The sequence below is a fragment of the Heterodontus francisci genome, chromosome 7, assembly GCF_036365525.1.
Source record: "Heterodontus francisci isolate sHetFra1 chromosome 7, sHetFra1.hap1, whole genome shotgun sequence".
NCBI lineage: Eukaryota > Metazoa > Chordata > Chondrichthyes > Heterodontiformes > Heterodontidae > Heterodontus > Heterodontus francisci.
The window spans coordinates 72321558-72340684 of record NC_090377.1 but is presented as its reverse complement, the minus strand read 5'-3'; the positions used below and the strand labels follow the sequence as shown (position 1 = coordinate 72340684).

General features: G+C 39.8%; 1 protein-coding gene across 2 annotated transcripts in view; it reads left to right on the top strand.

Annotated features, from left to right (window-relative positions):
* Positions 1-255: 255 nt before the first annotated feature.
* LOC137372053 (electrogenic aspartate/glutamate antiporter SLC25A12, mitochondrial-like) overlaps positions 256-19127 on the top strand; it is a 168510-nt gene continuing 149638 nt past the window's right edge. The window contains exons 1-3 of one of the 2 annotated variants that reach the window (XM_068035406.1): positions 256-790; positions 1519-1572; positions 12106-12248. In XM_068035406.1, the coding sequence (XP_067891507.1) occupies positions 779-790; positions 1519-1572; positions 12106-12248 (209 nt within the window). In that variant the 5' untranslated portion in view covers positions 256-778. Of the gene's footprint in view, positions 791-1064; positions 1107-1518; positions 1573-12105; positions 12249-19127 lie in introns of those variants that run through there. The other variant, XM_068035405.1, reaches the window with a different exon arrangement.

Sequence of the window (19127 nt, the reverse complement as noted above, 5' to 3'; positions counted from 1 at the left end):
TCAGTTACTGCTCTCCTCCCCTTTTCACTGCTCCTCCTCCCCACTTAAACGCTCCCGTCACTGCTCTACCTTCCCCAGTCAATGCTCGTCCCAGCCCAGTTAATCCCCCTCCCTCACTCCTCCCTATTCCACCCCCCAGTCAATGCTCCCTCTGTCGTTTCAGTCACTGCTCCCCCTATTCTCCCCCAGGCACTTTTCAGCCGTCACAGCTCCCCGCTCCATGTCACCGTTCCCCCTCCTCCAGCTGTCACTGCACCCTCCCCTCACCCCCTCAGTCACTGCTCCCCCTTCTCCCCATCCCCACCTCAGTCACTGCTCCCCTGTCACTGCACTCCCTCCCTGCCCAGTCACTGCACTCCTCCCAGCCCAGTCACTGCTCCCTTCCCCCTGTCTCTGCTCCCGCTCCCTTCCCCCAGACACTGCTGCCCCTCTCCTCTCCTAGTCACTGTTCCCCTCCCTCGTCTCAGGCTTCCATGTCGCTGCCCCCCAACCCCGTCGCAGGGCCCCTCTCCCCGAATCAACCATCGCAGGCCACCCCGCACCTCTCCCGTCGGCCCACCTCTCAGATCGCTCCTTCCCCTATCACAGGATCTCCGTTTCCCCCTCCCTCACCTCTCAGATTGTCCCTTCCCCCATTGCAGGATCCCGCTCCCCCTCGCTGCATCCTCCTTCCCCGCCACAGGACCCCCACGCACTGTTTCCCGGGTGCCAGTACGACCTCTGACCTCAGACGTTCACGCGCCACCATCACGGGATCTCGTGACATCACAACTGCAGCATGGCGGTCAAGGTGACACAACTGAGAATAACTATAATTTTAGGTTTTCGAGTGGTCAGAATTGTGTTCTTTGCGGATTGATTTTGTGAATTAATGAAACTGTATAATGTAAATCTGTATGTAAGAGTTTTGAAGTGAACAGTATTTGCGTTTGTTTTTTTTATCTTGTCGATTGATGTTTGTAGGCCTAGCGCCTGGCCTTGAATTACCTTTAAACATTTTAAAAAGTATTATCATTTAACAACATTAAACATGGATTGTTGTTGGACTATCAAGATTTGGGTGTTTGACAGTACAGTATATGTACTTCAGGCAGCGAACTGTTACGGTAAAGAATTACGATGCTTTATGGCTGAGAGTCTGTAGAGCTAAATGTGTTTCATCTAATGGAGAAATCAAACCTTAGTTTCTAAAATTAGAGAGTTCGCTTGTGTGTGGGCTTCTTTTAAAAATATGTCGGGAATGATTTAGAAATCCTTTTCTTGGAGAAACTTCATCAGCGGTAAACTTGCGCAACCAGTTACAATTAATGAACAATAGATAAGTCTTATCGTAATCCATTAATGGTAATTTGGATAAAGTTGCATAATGCAAGATTATGAAGCTTTTCAGTTACTGTTGAAATATTGTTTAATATTGTGAAATGAAGCGTACTATTGTAATTTACTCTTTTCTGATGTGTATTGATTCAGTTTAACTCGACAACTGATATAACAAGTGTTTTTAATTTTTTTTTTCAGGTGCAATCAACAAAAAGGGCTGACCCCAGCGAATTAAAAGCAGTATTTCTGAAGGTAATTGAAAGAATTTATGTAAATTGTTTAAACTGTACACTTCATTTGTATTTTAGTTAATATATACTGTAGATTTAACAGGTTTTTGGAGATAGTATTCATTGTGTAAGATTTTACTGCTTCAGTTATTATATTTGTCTTCATTGTAAACTAGTTTTATGAATTGTTTGTGAATGATTGGATTAGTGCAACAGCTCAGTTGATTCTTGTAGATAAGTCCATTAAGCAAAATGGCATTTGTGAGCTATGACCTATTCCTTAAGTCTATAGTGCTGAGCGCTATGAGCTCCTATTTTATAGTGGAAATCAGAATATGGGATTCATTTGATCTGTGTTTGTTCAACCAGAGAGATTGAATATGGTCCATTATAGAAGTTTGCATACTAGTGAAGGGATTTTATTTGAAATAAACACTGCAGTCTTTAATACAAAAGCAAAATTCTGTGGATGCCAGAAATCTGAAATAAAAACAGTGCTGGAAATGCTCAGCAGGTCAGGCAGCATGTGTGGAGAGAGAGAAACAGAGTTAATGTTTCAGGACAATGATCTTTAGCCATACACTTCCGTGGGTTAACATGACACTAAGTCAAAAGTTGTATGGAAATCACTGAAAGCAATGTATGTAAATTTCCCCAGTGTCTTACCATGCTCCGTCATTTCATTAAAAGCACAATTCTCATTCCTCATAATAGTAAAATCCAGCCTGTTCCTTTCTGATTTACTCTATGCAGTGTATATACTTGAGCAGTGTATATTTATGTTTTGATGGCTGAAAATCTCTTTAAGAGCCACTGATTCACTATGATGGGAATGAGAGATTATAGTTATGAGAGACTTGAAAAACTAGGACTGTATTCATGGGAACTGAGGTTAAAGGAATACCTAATAGAAGTGTTTGGGATGCCAGATTAGAATATGGAATGTATTATTATGAAATGCCCATGAAGCTGAGTCAATCGTAATTTTAGAGAGTTGATTAGATGAATACCTGAAGAAGAATATTAAGGGGTACCAGGATAGAATAGGGAAATGGAAAGAAGAATGGATAGTTTCTCTGTTTTCTTCTCTGAAGTACCTTGGGGTATTGAGTTTGTTAAAGCATTACAAATGGTCTGGCATGATGGCAAGTGACCTCCAGGCTGATATGAGTGTCTTAATCCTTTGATGCAAAAGATCAGCCTCTTGGATTCTTTTTGCAGTTCTCCTTTGCCTGAGTGTTTCCCTTTTTTGGTGTCTAAGTCTGACAGTATCAGTGTTGTCAATCATTCATCATTGTGCTTCTGCATTGCATCTCCTTCATGTTGTATTTACTTTTAGATGACACGTCTGTGATCATCTTTAAAAGATTGCAGAAAAAGTAATACTTTAATAACATGCACGTGTGAGAAGCCAGCTTAAATGTGTTTTCCTTTTTTTTTTAACTGTATTTTTAATAAATATCCCCTCTGCCTTACTTTGAGCATTCAATTCGTCGTCTTGCACTGGAAGGAGATCGTTGTTCTGACAAAAGAATTCTTAAGAATAAAGAAAAAGAAAGTGCTTCCCTCCATGACATCAAGATGTCCCAAAGCATTTTACAACCAATGAAGTAATTTTGAAGTGTAGTCACGTAATGTAGGACACATTAGTTAATTATTATGAAATAATAGTTAACCAGTGATTTCCAGGGTCTGCAGTAGGATTAGTGAATAGTATTTTCTGTCAAACTTTAATATCTAGAAATAATTGACTTGTTTGAAGAATATGAAGGAAAAACAGTTGAGTAAATCTTCTAAAATTGGAGTGAGGTGACAATTTTCCTTTGTTCTTGTATTGGAAAACATGTTGTGACATTTGATTCAGATTTAAATTGTGTGTCTTTAGGCAGGATTTATAGGTACAGCTGCATTCAGCTATTTGCACGTAATATTAGCTACATCCTAATAATTTTGTACTCTAGCAAGCTCCCGTACTTTGCATTAGGGAGTGTAAGACCAAACCTATTACTCATTAAAAGCGCATGCATGCCTGGCCTAAATTTGGCATTGCTCACAAGTAGCTTATGTCAATTCAGCAGAGAGTTTAAAAATTACCTATTGCTGATTACTGTTCTGGTGTAGGCTGTCATTTGAGTCTTTATTTTCTCTGTTGAAGGGAAGTTCAAAAATATTCACACGAAAACCCAATACATTACAGCAAAATTGTATTCTATATTTATTTAAATTTCAAAGTTACTTTTGCGAGCATCCTGGTTGTTCAGTCAGTTGAGTGCTGTCATTGGAGTGATTGTGATGCCAGCTAGCCCACCACAGCTGGATGAATGTCATTGGCACTTGATTAGGCAACTGGAATGGATGCCATATCAAAGAAAGATGGTTGATTTTGGGGAAGTGGAAAACATGGACCAGCTGCTCCTATTGCTTTCTGGATCTAAAATTGTATTCAGCTGGCAAGAGGTATTGCATTATTGATGTCTGCAGCTAGCACTTTCCAATCCTTCTTGCTGCAGGAGGGATTTGGTAGGGTGGGAGGAGGAAGAGAGCATCTGAAGAAGTTAATAGTTTGGAAAGTTTTTCAAACATATCTTTGTGGAATTAGTGCACTGTAAGATAACTCATGAGAGTGGCAAACATGGATCATTGTTTTGCTCAGTGATTTAAAAGCTGTGAAATGGCTAAGTAGAGAAGATGTTCTTTACACAGAGGGTGGTGAGTGCCTGGAACTTGCTGCCGGGGGAGGTGGTGGAAGCAGGTACGATAGCGACGTTTAAGAGGCATCTTGACAAATACATGAATAGGATGGGAATAGAGGGATACGGTCCCCGGAAGTGCAGAAGGTTTTAGTTTAGACAGGCATCAAGATCGGCGCAGGCTTGGAGGGCCAAATGGCCTGTTCCTGTGCTGTACTGTTCTTTGTTCTTTGTTGTTAACAAATTATGGGTTAGTATGTCTATCAGTCCCGCTGACTTACATTTGTACTTAGATTATAAATACGAGCAAAAGTTAAGATTTGAAAAACTTCGCACAAGTTTATATGATGCAAATTATTTAAATCTGTCATGTTCACTTCGGAGTGCTGGTAGTTGGTTTACAAGTACAATAATTTATCGTACCATACAGCACAGAAGGAGATCATTCGGCCCATTTTGCCTGCGCTGGTTCTTTGAAAGAGTTATTCAATTAGTTCATCTCCCCTGCTGTTTCGCCCTATACCTGCAAATTTAGGAGCGTAGGAAATAGGAACAGGAGTAGGCCATTCAGTCCCTCGAGCCTGCTCCACCTTCAACTAGATCATTGGTTGATCTTCGACCCTAACACCATTTTCCCGCACTATCCCCATATCCCTTGATATCTTTAATATACATACTCAATAACTCAGCCTCCACAGCCCTCTGGGGCAGAGAATTCCACAGATTCACCACCCTCAGTGAAGAAATTCTTCCTCATCTCAGCCCTAAATGGCCTACCTCTTTTATTCTGTGACCGTGTCCCCTGGTTTCTCCTAAACAATTATATTGTAAGATTTAAAGTGCATGGACTGTGAAGGAAGTGTAAATTAGTGGGTGAATTGTCAAGTCAGATACAGGAATAAAGAGAGAGGAAATGAAAGATTGTATTAAGCGAGAAGGAAAAAGGAGACGGAAAACAAAAGTAAAACTTTAAAAACATTTTTTACATTTCCTTAATCTCAAAATCTGAAGGAATGAGACTCTATGCCTGTAATAGTTAATTTTAAGTGTCAGGCATTGTTTCACAATGATTAAACTTGCCACGTTGTTGAAAAGGTGCTTTACGCTGAAATGGACAAGACTTAATTTCCTGTGGCATGCTTATCTATGGCGTGTGGAGTATCTATCACGCTGCTACAACAACTTCACACCATCGAACGCATTTTAATGGTGAGATAGGGAGCGCGATGCTGTTTTTGTGAAGCTAACTGTGGTGCAGAGCAGCACATCTCTGACAGCATCTTTTGGATTTCAGTGTTTAACGACATGTCTGCCCTCGCCTGAAGTTGCTGTAGCATTTGTGCATAAAAGTGAATTATGGCCCAAAGTTTACTGTAGTACAGTAAAAGCATTAACTTCCTGGGATTAACAACAAGATTCCTAAATTTGTTCGCTGTGATTGGAACCTCAAGAATAGTTTTTTGCTCAGATGCTCCTTTTCACACTTTTGTACCAAAACAGCAGGCAAGAGAGAAATGAGGTAAAAGCAGAGGAGAGGGAGGGGTAAGATTGCTGATTGGGGACTTTTGAAATCATGTGTTCCTCTTGTTACAGTGGCAATTCAAACAATTTTTATGCGACAGGATTATTGCCTTAAAGGTTATGCAAGATCTCATCAAAACGTTATATGCTGCATATAGCAACAGATGTACATATCTAGGCTGGTGTAAAGCCAGTTTCTGCCTGTTGTCCTTGTAGGTTGCTTCCAAGCAGGTAGCAAGATTTTCTTCTCTTTTGGATTAAGGGTTAAGCATGACATGGAGCAGTGGCCATTGAGTATGATGGGATCAGTGCTAACAGCTTTGCATTAATTCAGCTTGTTCAATAAACACTTGAGTTTGTTGCTTTAAATGTTTCGTTGTCTTTCTGATCACCTTGAAGACACTGGGAAAGGAATTTGGTGTAATGTTTAATTTCGCTTTGGCAATAATGTGTGTGCCGTAGCTATGTGCTGCGTAGCTGAGCAGGGCAGGTTTAGCTCACTTGCAAACACTATGGTCGCAAGCAACAGGGAACTCTCAATTACAAAATCATCTTCTGGCCTTTGCTTTTGTCCCGCCTCTTGGCAAATGTTTCTGGTAGTCACAGCAACAACAACTTGTATTTATATAAGGTATCACAGAATTTTTCTGTTTCTTCTCTGATTAAAACAGTGTGCCTTTAAAAACTAAGAGGTGTGGTGTGCCAGCTGCACCTGTTTCCTAGGCCACAGCAGGCGAGGGAGGTCACATGGTGTACTGTAACTTTTGACTGTATGTAAAAACTGGCTAAAACCAGTCTGAACTGGGGACCAGCAAAGCGTGCTTGCCTTGAAGGAAGAGAATTCTCTCAGCAGAAATTCTACAATGAGCTACAGGCTGTGTTAATTGCCCAAGGAGGAAAAAACCCCTTTGAAGGGAACATTTGTATTGCTGGAGGTAGCAAAATTCCCTTGCTTTATTTCCAATCTAAGAAGTAATTGCTTCAGGATTGACTCTCTTTTGACTGTGCTTTGTGGAATTCGCAGTAAAATGGTCATCTTTCAGTTGAAAATTTTAAAATCCAAATATAGACCTGTCATTGTACTCTCTGTTGTAAACACTGTGTGACGCCTGCTGCAGCTGAAGTGCTTTGAATGTCTATCAAGTAAAGACTGTTAATCAAATCCACGTGGAGACTTCGAGTGGCATCTGATTGTTCTAATCTGGACACCTCATCAACCAGGAGCATAAGACTTAGAACCCAGTTATTTCTTCTTAAGAAACAGCTAAGTTTTAAAACACCATTTTTAGAACCGGTTAACGGTTAGTTTTTGAATGTATGTGTGTGAATGGGGGAGTTAGAATAAATAAGTTATAAATTTATGTCTCAGGACTTTATCTTAATAGTGTTTAAGATTCACTTTATTCATAAGTAGTTAATTTGTTGTTGTTTAAAGATACCTGGTTTGGTCTGTTTTACTCTGGGGGTACTAAAGTGTTTATTTGGCTAATTTCCAGTTGGTGGGAAAACTTCTATATGCTGCGACCTGTGGAGCATTGGGACTGAATTGACAGTGCATTACTCCCGTCTCGGTCGTAACAAAGGACATAAGAAATAGGAGCAAGAGTAGACTCTCGAACCTGCTCTGCCATTCAGTATGACCATGGCTAATGATCTACTTCAACTCTGCTTTCCTGCCTGCTCCCCATATCCCATGATTCCCTGAGAGATCAAAAATCTATCGATCCTAGTCTTGAATATAATTTTGGATGACCTCAAGTACGCAGAGGATAGAATATGGGAAGCCAGCCAGGAGTGTGTTGGAATCGTCAAGTCAAGAGGTAACAAAGGCATGGTTTAGGGTTTCAGTAGCAGGTGAGCTGAGGCATGGGTGGAGTGGGACAATGTTACAGAGGTGGAAATAGATGGTCTCAGTAAAGGCATGGATATGTGGCTGGAAGCTCATCTCGGTCAAATTTACACCAAGGTTGCAAATAGCCTGTTTCAGCCTCACAGTTTCCAGGGAGAGAGATGGAGTCGATGGCTAGAGAACAGAGTTTGTGTCTCGCAGCAAAGGCAATGGTTCCTCCCTCCCTTCCATTTCCTGACTTAAAGCTAATACTGGGATGTTACTTGTATCCTCAGTAGTGAAGACTGATGCAAAATATCTGTTCAATTCATCTGCCATCTCCTTATTATCCATTATTGATTCCCCAGACTCACTTTCTATAGTACCAATGCTCACTTTGTTAACTTTTCATTTTTTAAATATCTATAGAAATTCTTACTATCTGTCTTTGTTTCTAGCTAGCTTTCTCTCATACTCTGATTTTACCTTCCTTATCAATCTTTTAGTCATTCTTTGCTGTTTTTTATATTCTGTCCAATCTTCTGACCTGCCTCCCATCTTTGTGCAATTATAGGCTTTTTCTTTAAGTTTGCTACTATCTTTTAACTGTTTTAGTTAACCACGGATGGCGGGTCCCACCCTTGGAATTTTTCTTTCTCGTTGAAATGTATCTATTCTGTGTATTCTGAAATATCCCCTTAAATATCTGCCACTGCATCTCTGTTGACCTATCCCTTAACCTGATTTTCTGAGAGCTCTGCGTTCATGCCCTCATAATTGCCCTTATTTAAGTTTAAAATACTAGTCTTAGACCCACTCTTCTCTCCCTCTAACTGAATGTAAAATTCAATCATATTATGATCACTGCCACCTAGGGGTGCCTTAACTATGAGATCATAGGAGTCTGCAGACCTTTGTTTTGACAAGATTTAGATTTTTAACCACTGTGTGGAATAGATTTCCCAGGCCTAAGGAAACCTGGCAGGCAAAGGGATGCAAGAAGGGCTGGATCCATCTGGTAAATGCTTTGACAGCACTCCTTGTTGGCCAGGAGCAGCAGGAATCTTTCCTCCAGGCCCAACAAGCTTGCGTGTAAATCTCCGCCATAGCCTTCCCTGCAATCATAGACCCGCAACCCCATCCCCTCCCCTGTGATCACCTTTCCCTGACACCCCATCCCTGCAACCTTTGATGCCCCCAGTCTCTGCAATTTCTATCCCCATCAACCAAAACATTTTGCCGTCTCTGGAGTGTTCCCATCCTGACAGGCAGCCAAGCCTATCAATCAGGATGACTTCCAGACAGGGAATCTTTATTTTTTAAAATATTTATCGTTCAGGGAAACCTGTACTTCTGAATTTTCTGACCCCCAGCTCTGAATTCCTGCCCCAGCAAATATCAAAGCCGCTGTTTTCTCCAGTTATTGCTTTTATAAATGTATATCAGTTGGCAGGCTAAGCACACTTAAATTATCCCACAATTGCAATCTCCTTCTGATTTGTAATGTGTTGTTACAAAGTATAATTTATTATAAGATGTTGAGAATATTTCATGTGACATTCAGGCCAAAATGTATATATTAATGCCTTATTTCATGCAATGAGAAGATAATTAATCTTTGTATTGTAGCAAGTCATTAAGCCAGACCCAGATATTAAGTGTGTGTGTGTGTGTTCCAGGCATTTTGTTTTTTTTTTCCTCTCGGTTATATTTCTTTAAAACATGCCGGATTTTTTGTTGTCTTCTTGCTTTCCCACTGTTGTTCACTCTGAAGGAATTTAATGGGTTGAACTGCAGAGGTTTTCATATCCAAAATTGAGCCTTTGGGAGCAATGAATGTGTGAATGAGAGAGGAATTGGGAAAGGTATGCCAGAGAAGTTTTTTGTCTGTCTTGGCGGTTTATCAATGTTAAATAGCTTGGCTAACAACTTGACTTGCAAAATGTAGAGTTAAGATTCTTAAAGAATGTGCAATGTGGGGCATTCTACATTTAAAGTTTAAATTAACATATTTTCATCCTTATAAATTGAATCTTTTAAACAATTGATCTACAGCTGCCTTGTGAAGTTACTCAAAATGTTTTGCTGAACAGTTTTCAGGAATGTCTGTTTGCAAATTCTTGAGATAATTACCTTTAAACAATTTTATATTGAGTTTGAGAGTAATTCAGTTAAGTCTAAAACTAGGATCTTAAATCTGAATAAAGCAAACTATGTAGGTATGAGGGGCAAATTGGCTAAGGTAGATTGGGAAACCCTATTAAAAGATATAGGAATGTAGGAACGCAGGAGTAGGCCATTCAGCTCATCGAGCCTGCTCCTCCATTCAATACAATCATGCTGATCATCCACTTTAATGCCTTTTTCCCACGCTAAATGAGCAATAGCAAACATTTAAAGAATTACTTCATAATTTGCAACAAATATATATTCCCATAAAGAATGAAAACCCCATAGGAAAGTGGTCCAACCATGGCTAACAAGAAAAATTAAAGATGTTAGATTCAAAGAAGAGGCTTATAATATTGCCAAAAAGAATAGTAAGCCTGAGGATTGGGGGGATTTTAGAATTCAGCATTGTATGACCAAGAAATTTATAGAGAGAAGAGTAAACTAGCATGAGACATAAGAACAGATTATACATACCCATAGAAGCTTTTGCAAAGGAAGGAATTAGTGAAAGTAAACATGGGTCCCATAGAGTCAGCGACAGGAGAAATTATAATGGGGAATAAAGAAGTGACAAAGACATTAAACTAATACTTTGTATCTGTCTTCGCAGTAGAAGACACAATAAAACATTCTGGAAATAGTGGCGATCTAAGGGCCCAGTGAAAATGAGGAACTTGTGGATATTAGTAAGGGAATAATACTGGAGAAATTAATGGGACTTAAAGTCGATAATTCCCCTGGCCTGTTTCCTGGTGTTAAAGAGACAGCTACAGAGCAAATGTAACCCTGCTTTTCATGAAAGGAGGGTGAAAGAAAACAGGGAACTGTTGGCCAGTTAGCCTGATATCAGTTATAGGGAAAATATTAGAATCTATTATTAGGGACATAGTATCAGGGCACTTGAAAAATTATCATATGATTAGGCAGAGTCAACACAGATTTATGAAAGGGAAATCTTGTTTGATTTATTCGAGCTTTTTGAGGATGTACCTACTAGGGTGGTTAAGCGGGAACCACTGGATGTAGTGTATTAGATTTTCATAAAGCATTCGATAAGGTGCCACAGAAGTGGTTATTACACAAAATTAGGGCTTATGGGATGGGGTAAACATTAGCATAGATTGAGGATTGGTTAATGGACAGAAAACAGAGAGTAAGAGTAAAAGGGTCATTTTCGGTTTGGCAGGTTGTAACTAGCTGGGTACTGTAAGGAGCAGTGCTTGGGCTTGAGCTATTTATAGTCTACATCAATGACTTAGATGAGGGGACCATGTATAATGTATTCAGGTTTTCTGATGGTACAAAGCTAGGTGGGAAAGTAAACCGTGAGGAGGATGTAAAAACATTGCAAAAGGATATAGATAGGTTAAGTGAGTGGACAAGAACATGGCAGATAGAACAAAACATGGGGAAGTGTGAAGTTATCCACTTTGGAAGGAAAAATAGAAAAACAATATTTTATAAATTGTGAGAGACTGGGAAATGTTGATATTCGGAGGGACCTGGGTGTCCTTGTACACAAATCACAGAAAGTTAACAAGCAGGTACTCAAAGCAACTGGGAAAAGAATTGATATGTTAGCCTTTATTACAAAGCAATTGGAGTATGAGTGAAGGAGTCTTTGTGCAATTGTGTGGGATTTTGGTGAGACCGCACTGGGAGTACTTTGTACAGTTTTAGTCTCCTTGCCTAAGGAAGGAAATGCTTGCCTCAGAGGGAGTGCAGCAACGGTTCACTGGACTGATTCCTGGGACATAAAGGATTATCCTATGAGGAGAAATTGGGTATACTAGGTCTCAATTTCCTAGAATTGAGAAGAATGAGAGGTGATCTCATTGAAACACACAAAATTCTTAAAGGACTTGGATGCGTAGGTGCTGGGAGGATGTTTGCCCTGGCTGGGGAGTCTAGAACTAAGGGGTCACAGTCTCAGAATAAGTGGTTGGCTATTTAGGGCTTGGATGAAGAGAAATTTCTTTACTCCAAGGATTGTTTATTGTTTGCATTCTCTACTCTAGCTGTGGCTGCTCAGTCTTTGAGCATATTCAAGACAGAGATTTTTGGGTATTAAGGGATATAAGGATAGTGTGGGAAGCTGGAGTTCAGGTAGAAGAGCAGCCATGATTGTATTGAATGGTGGAGTAGGCTCGAAAGGCCTACTCCTACTCCTGCTCCTATTTCTTAATTTAATAAGCACTGCTTAAGAACATAAGAGTTGAGCTGTTCTTCAAAAACTGCTTTTCTAGGTGTAAATATGCATTAAAGAGTGTTCCACTGCAATTCTAGATTCCTTCCATCAAAGCAAATACTATATACACCTTAACTTTACTATTTCTCTTTTTAGTTTTGTAGTGTTGTCAAGGATGGGGAGCATTACATGACTGCAACAGATTTTGTGCAGAAATATCTGGGATTACACACAGATCCACACTACAACCCAAAGACAGTACAGCTTCTCGCTGGAGTGGCTGACCAAACTAAAGATGGGTAAGATGATAAACTAACAGTTGATTTGTGAAATGCACCTAAATGTTTTTTACCCTTCTGTTTGTTTGTGTGCATTTTGAAAGATGTTTGTTATAGTTGTGGTACAGCATTAAGTACAAGATTTTACAGGTGTTGATAAGCATCTAACCATTTAAGTTTTGGGATCTTACCATGGCAGCATGAATTCTCAAAAGTATAATGGCAAGCATAGAGCATATGGAAAGTTCGTCACATTAAAGGAAAATTATAGCCCAATCAAGCTGTTCAGCTTGCAGCAATATAGAACTTTACATACACACTATAATGTATTTTCCACTGTCTATGTAACTTCATTTATTCTGTTTTAAATAAATGGCTATAATTGAAAAATCAGACTATGGAGAATGGGTGTCTTTTGCAGAAAACTTTTTGATTTGATTCTAGACAAATTTTCTGTCATTTTACAGGGGAGTTCAATTGACATCTTACTGGAAACCTTACCAATATCTTTTCTGATTCCATGTTTTCAGTGCAGTATGTTTTTAGCAACCTGATTAAGAACTAACAAAATTTGCCAAACTACCTCATCCAAGGTCCTCCTGTTGATCTGGAAGAACACCAGACTTTTTATAAAAGATAAAACTGGATGGTTCAAGTACTGTGGCACAAATATTGTTCTATTATTGTTGAAGATGTAGATTTGATGAAGGAGCACCAGTTACACAGAAGAATCTTCCTACTGTTCATAGCAATGGGAAAGCTGCATCAATTTGAACTGAACTAATGAAACTCATTAAAGATTTTGTTCATTTGCACTTATTCACTTTACAGTGTTTGTAGTTGCCAACAAGTATATTTATAGATTTGGTGCCATATGCAAATTACCAGTTTGTTATTCTTGTCAGTAATGACAGTAGCTACCTAATTCTGAACTTTTTGCTTCTGATTGAGTGACTAGTGCTCCATCATGTCTGCTCCTTTAGCATTATCTTTCTGGACACCAGCATGACTTAAGTGAGATGTCAAAATATTAAGTCTCCACAGCATTGTAATGCAAATGAAACTTCACTTTAGTTAGTGCATGTATTGCTTGATTAGGACTGTGCAGTGTTTGGTTCAAGCATTTGCCAGATATATGCCAAATTTCATCCTTAAAATGAGAAATGGAAAATTCAGAAGTTTGGAAATGTGACTTAACATACAATGAATTATGCATTGTGCTGCCTTCTTACAAATATCTGCTTTAAAAAGAATTAGTTTGCTTTCAGTTATACGAGCAGATGCAATTCTAAGTGTAATAGTCATGAGCTAGTATTTTTTGAGACAGATATTTTTCATTATTCTAGGGAATGCTAAACAATTTTCCTTTTTCAATTGCAAATTGAGAAAATAACTACAAATGATGGAATAAAAGCCGGCACTATAAACAGTTGTGTATAAAATAACAACAGATGGGCAACTAAACATTTCTACAGAAATGGTGATAGCTCATAGAAAATGAAATTAAATGTCAACTATTTTGGATAATGAAATTCAACCTTATCCTAAATTTCATTTTTCAGTTATTACGACCGAGCTAAGAAGTGCACTGTTAATTCAGTCCCACTTCTCCACAGGTCACGATGTATAGTTAAATTTTCCCACTTACCGAACTGGTCAATCAGATACTCTATTTTTCCCCAGAATAAAGCACACCAACCAGGCTTCTTTAATAAACAACAAAACTATCTGTTTATTATAAACCAAGTCTTCACCAATAATAAAACAAACATACATGCAAAATGAAATATTAAAGCCCCTTATTTATCCTAGCCCTCACGTGCGCACACATAATTACAAAATAAGGTATGGAAGGCAGTTCTTTGTTTTGGCGAGGTGTCCCAAAGGCACAGTGGCGCAGTGGTTAGCACCGCAGCCTCACAGCTCCAGGGACCCGGGTTCAATTCTGGGTACTGCCTGTGTGGAGTTTGCAAGTTCTCCCTGTGTCTGCGTGGGTTTTCTCCGGGTGCTCCGGTTTCCTCCCACAAGCCAAAAGACTTGCAGGTTGATAGGTAAATTGGCCATTATAAATTGTCACTAGGTAGGTGGTAGGGAAATATAGGGAGGGACAGGTGGGGATATTTGGTAGGAATATGGGATTAGTGTAGGATTAGTATAAATGGGTGGTTGATGTTCGGCACAGACTCGGTGGGCCGAAGGGCCTGTTTCAGTGCTGTATCTCTAATCTAAAAAAAAAGGCGGATAGTCGGTTGTCAATGGAATCTTCCTGGAGCGGTTTTTTACAGGCGATGTTGATGATCAGTCTGGGTAGTCTTCCGAAAGATGCAGCACAGAAAGCTTCAGTCAAGCTTTACAGCAGGAAGCAGCAACAGGGTTTTTCTTGGGTCTTATAGCAGCAATGTAGCAGTAAAGGTTTCTTCAAAGACAGGAGGAAATAGTAAAACTTGATGCAGGAATTCTTCAAAGAGAGAAAGATATAAGCTGTCTTCTCCTTCCAGGCACATCATAACTCCTTTCTGTTTTTGGCCAAACACCAACTGGCTTTTTTAACAGTTCAAAATGAAACTAAAATTGTTTAGCACTAAGTCCTGTGATATCGGTAAATGTTGACCTGTCAGTCCCTTACAAACATCCTTTCAGAGTCACAGGCACAACCCCTGCTGGGTTATTTGCAAACTGTAATTGTTTACAGTTCCAATCTCAATCCAAACCTTTTGGGAATCTTTTTTTAAAAGTACGGAGTTCAGCAATCTCCAGATGAATCAATGTCCAGAATTCCACTATAGGTTCTTCAAAACATATTTTACAAAAGAAACAGAAGCAATCTCATAACACCTCCACCCTTGGAGAAATGAAATACCATTTTTGAATGCTTTTCATTACAATGTATAAAAAAAAGCTGAAATCATTTTAAAAAGCAATTTTCACACTCATTCCCCCATTCATTCTTTACCTGTAGTTAATGTACAATTTTGCTTTGTACCATCTTTACTGTTATAACTCAAACAAAGTTAGATTCTTGACAATGCATCTGCAATATCATTTAGTTTTGCCCAAAATGTGGAAAGTATTTACGTTGTTATGGCCAGATGAGGCTTAGGCTCCCCTTTTGCCCCTTCTCTGGTTTGGCCGTAACAGGGTTTATCATTTTTAACACAGTGATTGAACTTAGCACCTCAGTGAGTGCTTGCTCCTGTTCCTCTAATGTAATTGCCAAAGAACCAATCAGACAGGTTTTCTTGAGTTTAAACAAAAAAGATGTAAATTTATTATCCGTAGCACTCTAAACCGGTTAAAATTACTAAAGATATGCTACGCATCCATGCACACATTCATATGAGAGTCTCACGCACACATTCATACGAAAGTCTGTCACACACGAATAGATTACAGAGGGAAAACAGCTTTGGTAATTGAAGTAGAGTCTGGAATAAATGGAAGTTAAATACTGAATATCAGTCCCAGAGGCCTTAGTTGAAATTGCAGTCCTGAGGTCCTCGCTGGGCCACGTGCATGGTTTGGGCTTGCTTCTCGGGCTCTGGAAGGCAGAAAAGGGGGTTTAATCCTTGTTGGCTGTGCTGATCTGTAGGTTTGAGGCTTTAGCAGTTGCAGCCGAGGCTTCTCTGGATCTTTACGAGGGAGGGAGGGAGAGAGAGAGCGCTGCTCCCTTGATACTGTTACAGTTACTGTTCTCCTTCTGAGTGACAAAGCTTAGTCTCGCCAGAGCTGCACTGCAGTCACATGACATTCCCAAACCTCTGTTTTAATGAGGTCCTTCTGGAATGTTCTTTGATATTCAAGGCTCTTTCAATTGTCCAGACACTTGGTGAGGTTGGCTCTTTCAAAGTCAATGGATATCAATGGCTCCTGACAATCGTGTTAATAAGGCCATTTCAAGTAATTTAATCAGAGAGCACCCCATTGGTTGAGTCAGTCATGTTGTCTCCGGTCTACTCTGTTGATTATTCATATGTAAATTGCAGTGGCCACCTTGGCTGCCAGCTTTTCTTATTAAAAGTTATTTGTAATAGTTTCCAGTAAAACTTTCCAGGCAAGGTTCCAACTGATGAAATTAATATTTCACATTTGGCATGTTGGGTTTTCATGACAAAGTGACAGTGCTGCAACAGTAAACTCCATCAGAATATTTTGGCATTCTGGGCGTAAATTTTTCCACAAAGGTTAGGGGTTTATGATCAGTATATATCGGTGTCTGTCTGTAGTTGTGGCAGACATAGACTTCAAAATGCTTAAGAGCCAATCATAAACCTAAAGTTTCTTTTTCCACTGTGGAGTGTCTTTTTTGGTGTCGATTTAGCTTTTTTTGACAAGTATCCCACTGACCTTTCAATGCCCGATTCATCGTCTTGTAACAGGACTGCATCGACCCCTAGGTCACCAGCATCAATCGCTACCTTGAAGGGCTTAGTGAAATTTGGAGCAACCAACACTGGTTCATTAGTCAAAATGGCCTTCAGCTTTGCAAAAGCTGCCAGGCACTCCCCTCACCACACTAGCTTGGTTTTCTTTTTCTGTGGCAAATTTGTTAGTGGAGAGCTACAGTGCTGAAATTTGGTACAAACGTTCTGTAGAAACCACACATTCCCAAAAACCTCATGATAGTCTTAGGGGTGGGAACTCCAACAAGTCTCATACTTTGGTTGTTCACGGCAACACTTGTCCTTGCCCTACCATGTGCCCGAGGTAGGTCACTCTCGCTTTTACAGATTCGCATTTGGCCAGGTTTACCACTAAATCAGCTGCTTGTAATTTTTTAAACAGAGTTTCTAGTTGTTTTAAGTGGTCATTCTGAGTGTCACTGTATACATGCACATCATCAAGGTAAACTAAAATAAAGGCAAAATACTGCGGATGCTGGAAATCTGAAATAAAAACAAGAAATGCTGGAAATACTCAGCAGGTCTGGCAGCATCTGTGGTGAGAGAAGCAGAGTTAACGCTTCAGGTCAGTGACCCTTGAAGGTCAGGGACACTGGCTACCACCTGATTCATTAGTCTCTGAAAGGTTGCTGAGCCATTTTTATATTTAGTCCAAATAGCATCATGTGGCACTGGTAAAGACTGTCCGGTGTGACAAAAGCCAATATTTCTTTAGCTCGAGGTGTGAAAGGAACTTGCCACTATCCCTTTAGCAAATCTATGTAAGAAACATGGTACCGCCTACTCTGTCAATACAGTCTTCCAAGCGAGGGATTGGGTAGGAGTCTGCCTTTGTTACTGCATTAACTTCTGTAGTCTATGCAAAATCTAGTTGAACCGTCAGGTTTATGCACTAATACTATCAGTGAACTCCAGCTGCTTTGATTGGGTTCAATTAGGTGGTTTTCCAGCACATATTGGATTTCTGCTTTTACTTGGGCCTGTTTGTCTGGACTTGAGCAGTAAGGATGCTGTTTTATAGGAACGGATTCCCCTATATCCACATCATGCATGGCTAAGGTTGTACATCCTGGCTATAGACTCTTTTGAATGCTGTGAGTAGCCTTGTTACGTCTTCTCATTGTTCTGCATCTAAATATGAAAGCGTAGTGTCAATCTTCCTAACAATTTAGTATTAGCTAACCGGATAGTAGAAGGTTCAATTTGAAAATTGTCCAGGCCTCCTCCTGTCTGATGCTCGCTGTCCCTACTACTTGACATACCTGTGCTTGCTGATCCTCCTTCCTGCGATAATATTGTCTTAACATATTGATATGACAAAGTCGACTCTTTTTCTGGTGATCTGGGTGTCAATCGAATAATTTACTTTGCCCATTCTCTTGACCACTTTATAGGGACTACTGAACTGTGCTTTTAATGATTCACCCTGTAAAGGTAGTAATACTAACACTTCATCCCCTAGTTGAAATGTTAAGGTTTTAGCATGCTTGTCTGTCCATTTTTTCGTAGTTATTTGGGATGCTTTAAGGTGTTCCTGAGCCACATTGCAAGCTGTCTTGAGCTGTTCCCGTAACATGGATACATAATCTAGTACAGAAGATTCATCCCTCTGTTCTAAAAACCTTTCTTTGATTAGATTTAGAGGACCACTTATCACATGTCCATAAACTAATTCAAAAGGACTAAAACCTGTCGACTCATTCGGTGAATCTCTAGTGGCAAATAAAAGAAAGTCTAGCCCTTTATCCCAATCATGGGGATATTCATGACAGTATGTCCTGATCATTGTTTTGAGGGCTGCATGGTATCTTTCTAAAGCTCCCTGTATCTGTGGGTGGTATGCTGAAGACTTTAACTGTGTTATACCCAAATTACCCATAACTTCTTGAAATATCTTAAACATAAAGTTGGAACCTTGATCCGACTGAATTTCAGTTGGTAATCCATATCTAGTGAAAATTGGGTTAACTCCTCTACCACTATCTTAGCAGTAATTGTTTTCAAGGGAATGGCCTCTGGGAATCGAATAGCCATATCATGATGGTGAGTATATACGGGTGTCCCACTTTTGTTTTTGATAAGGGTCCTACACAGTCTACCAACACTCTACTAAATGGTTCCCCAATAACTGGTATGGGAATTATGGCAGGTTGCGATTTTTCCACAATCTGGCACGTATGGCATGTTTTACAAAATTGCACCACGTCCTTGGACCTGGCCAGTAATAATGTCGACTTATATGTGATTTGGCCTTCCAGATCCCTGCATGTCCCGCTATAGGAATTTCATGCGCTAACAATAATTCCCATTGATATTTAGGCAGTACCACTATCTGTTTAACAACCATCCATTCTTCGTCCGCAGGTCTGTGAGGTGGTCTCCACTTCCTCATCAGAACCCCATCTTTAATATATTAGCCTTCTGGAACTCCTTTTGCCTCAGCTTCTGTTGGAGCTGATTGTGCCACTTGATTTAACTCCGGATCAGCTTTCTGAGCTGT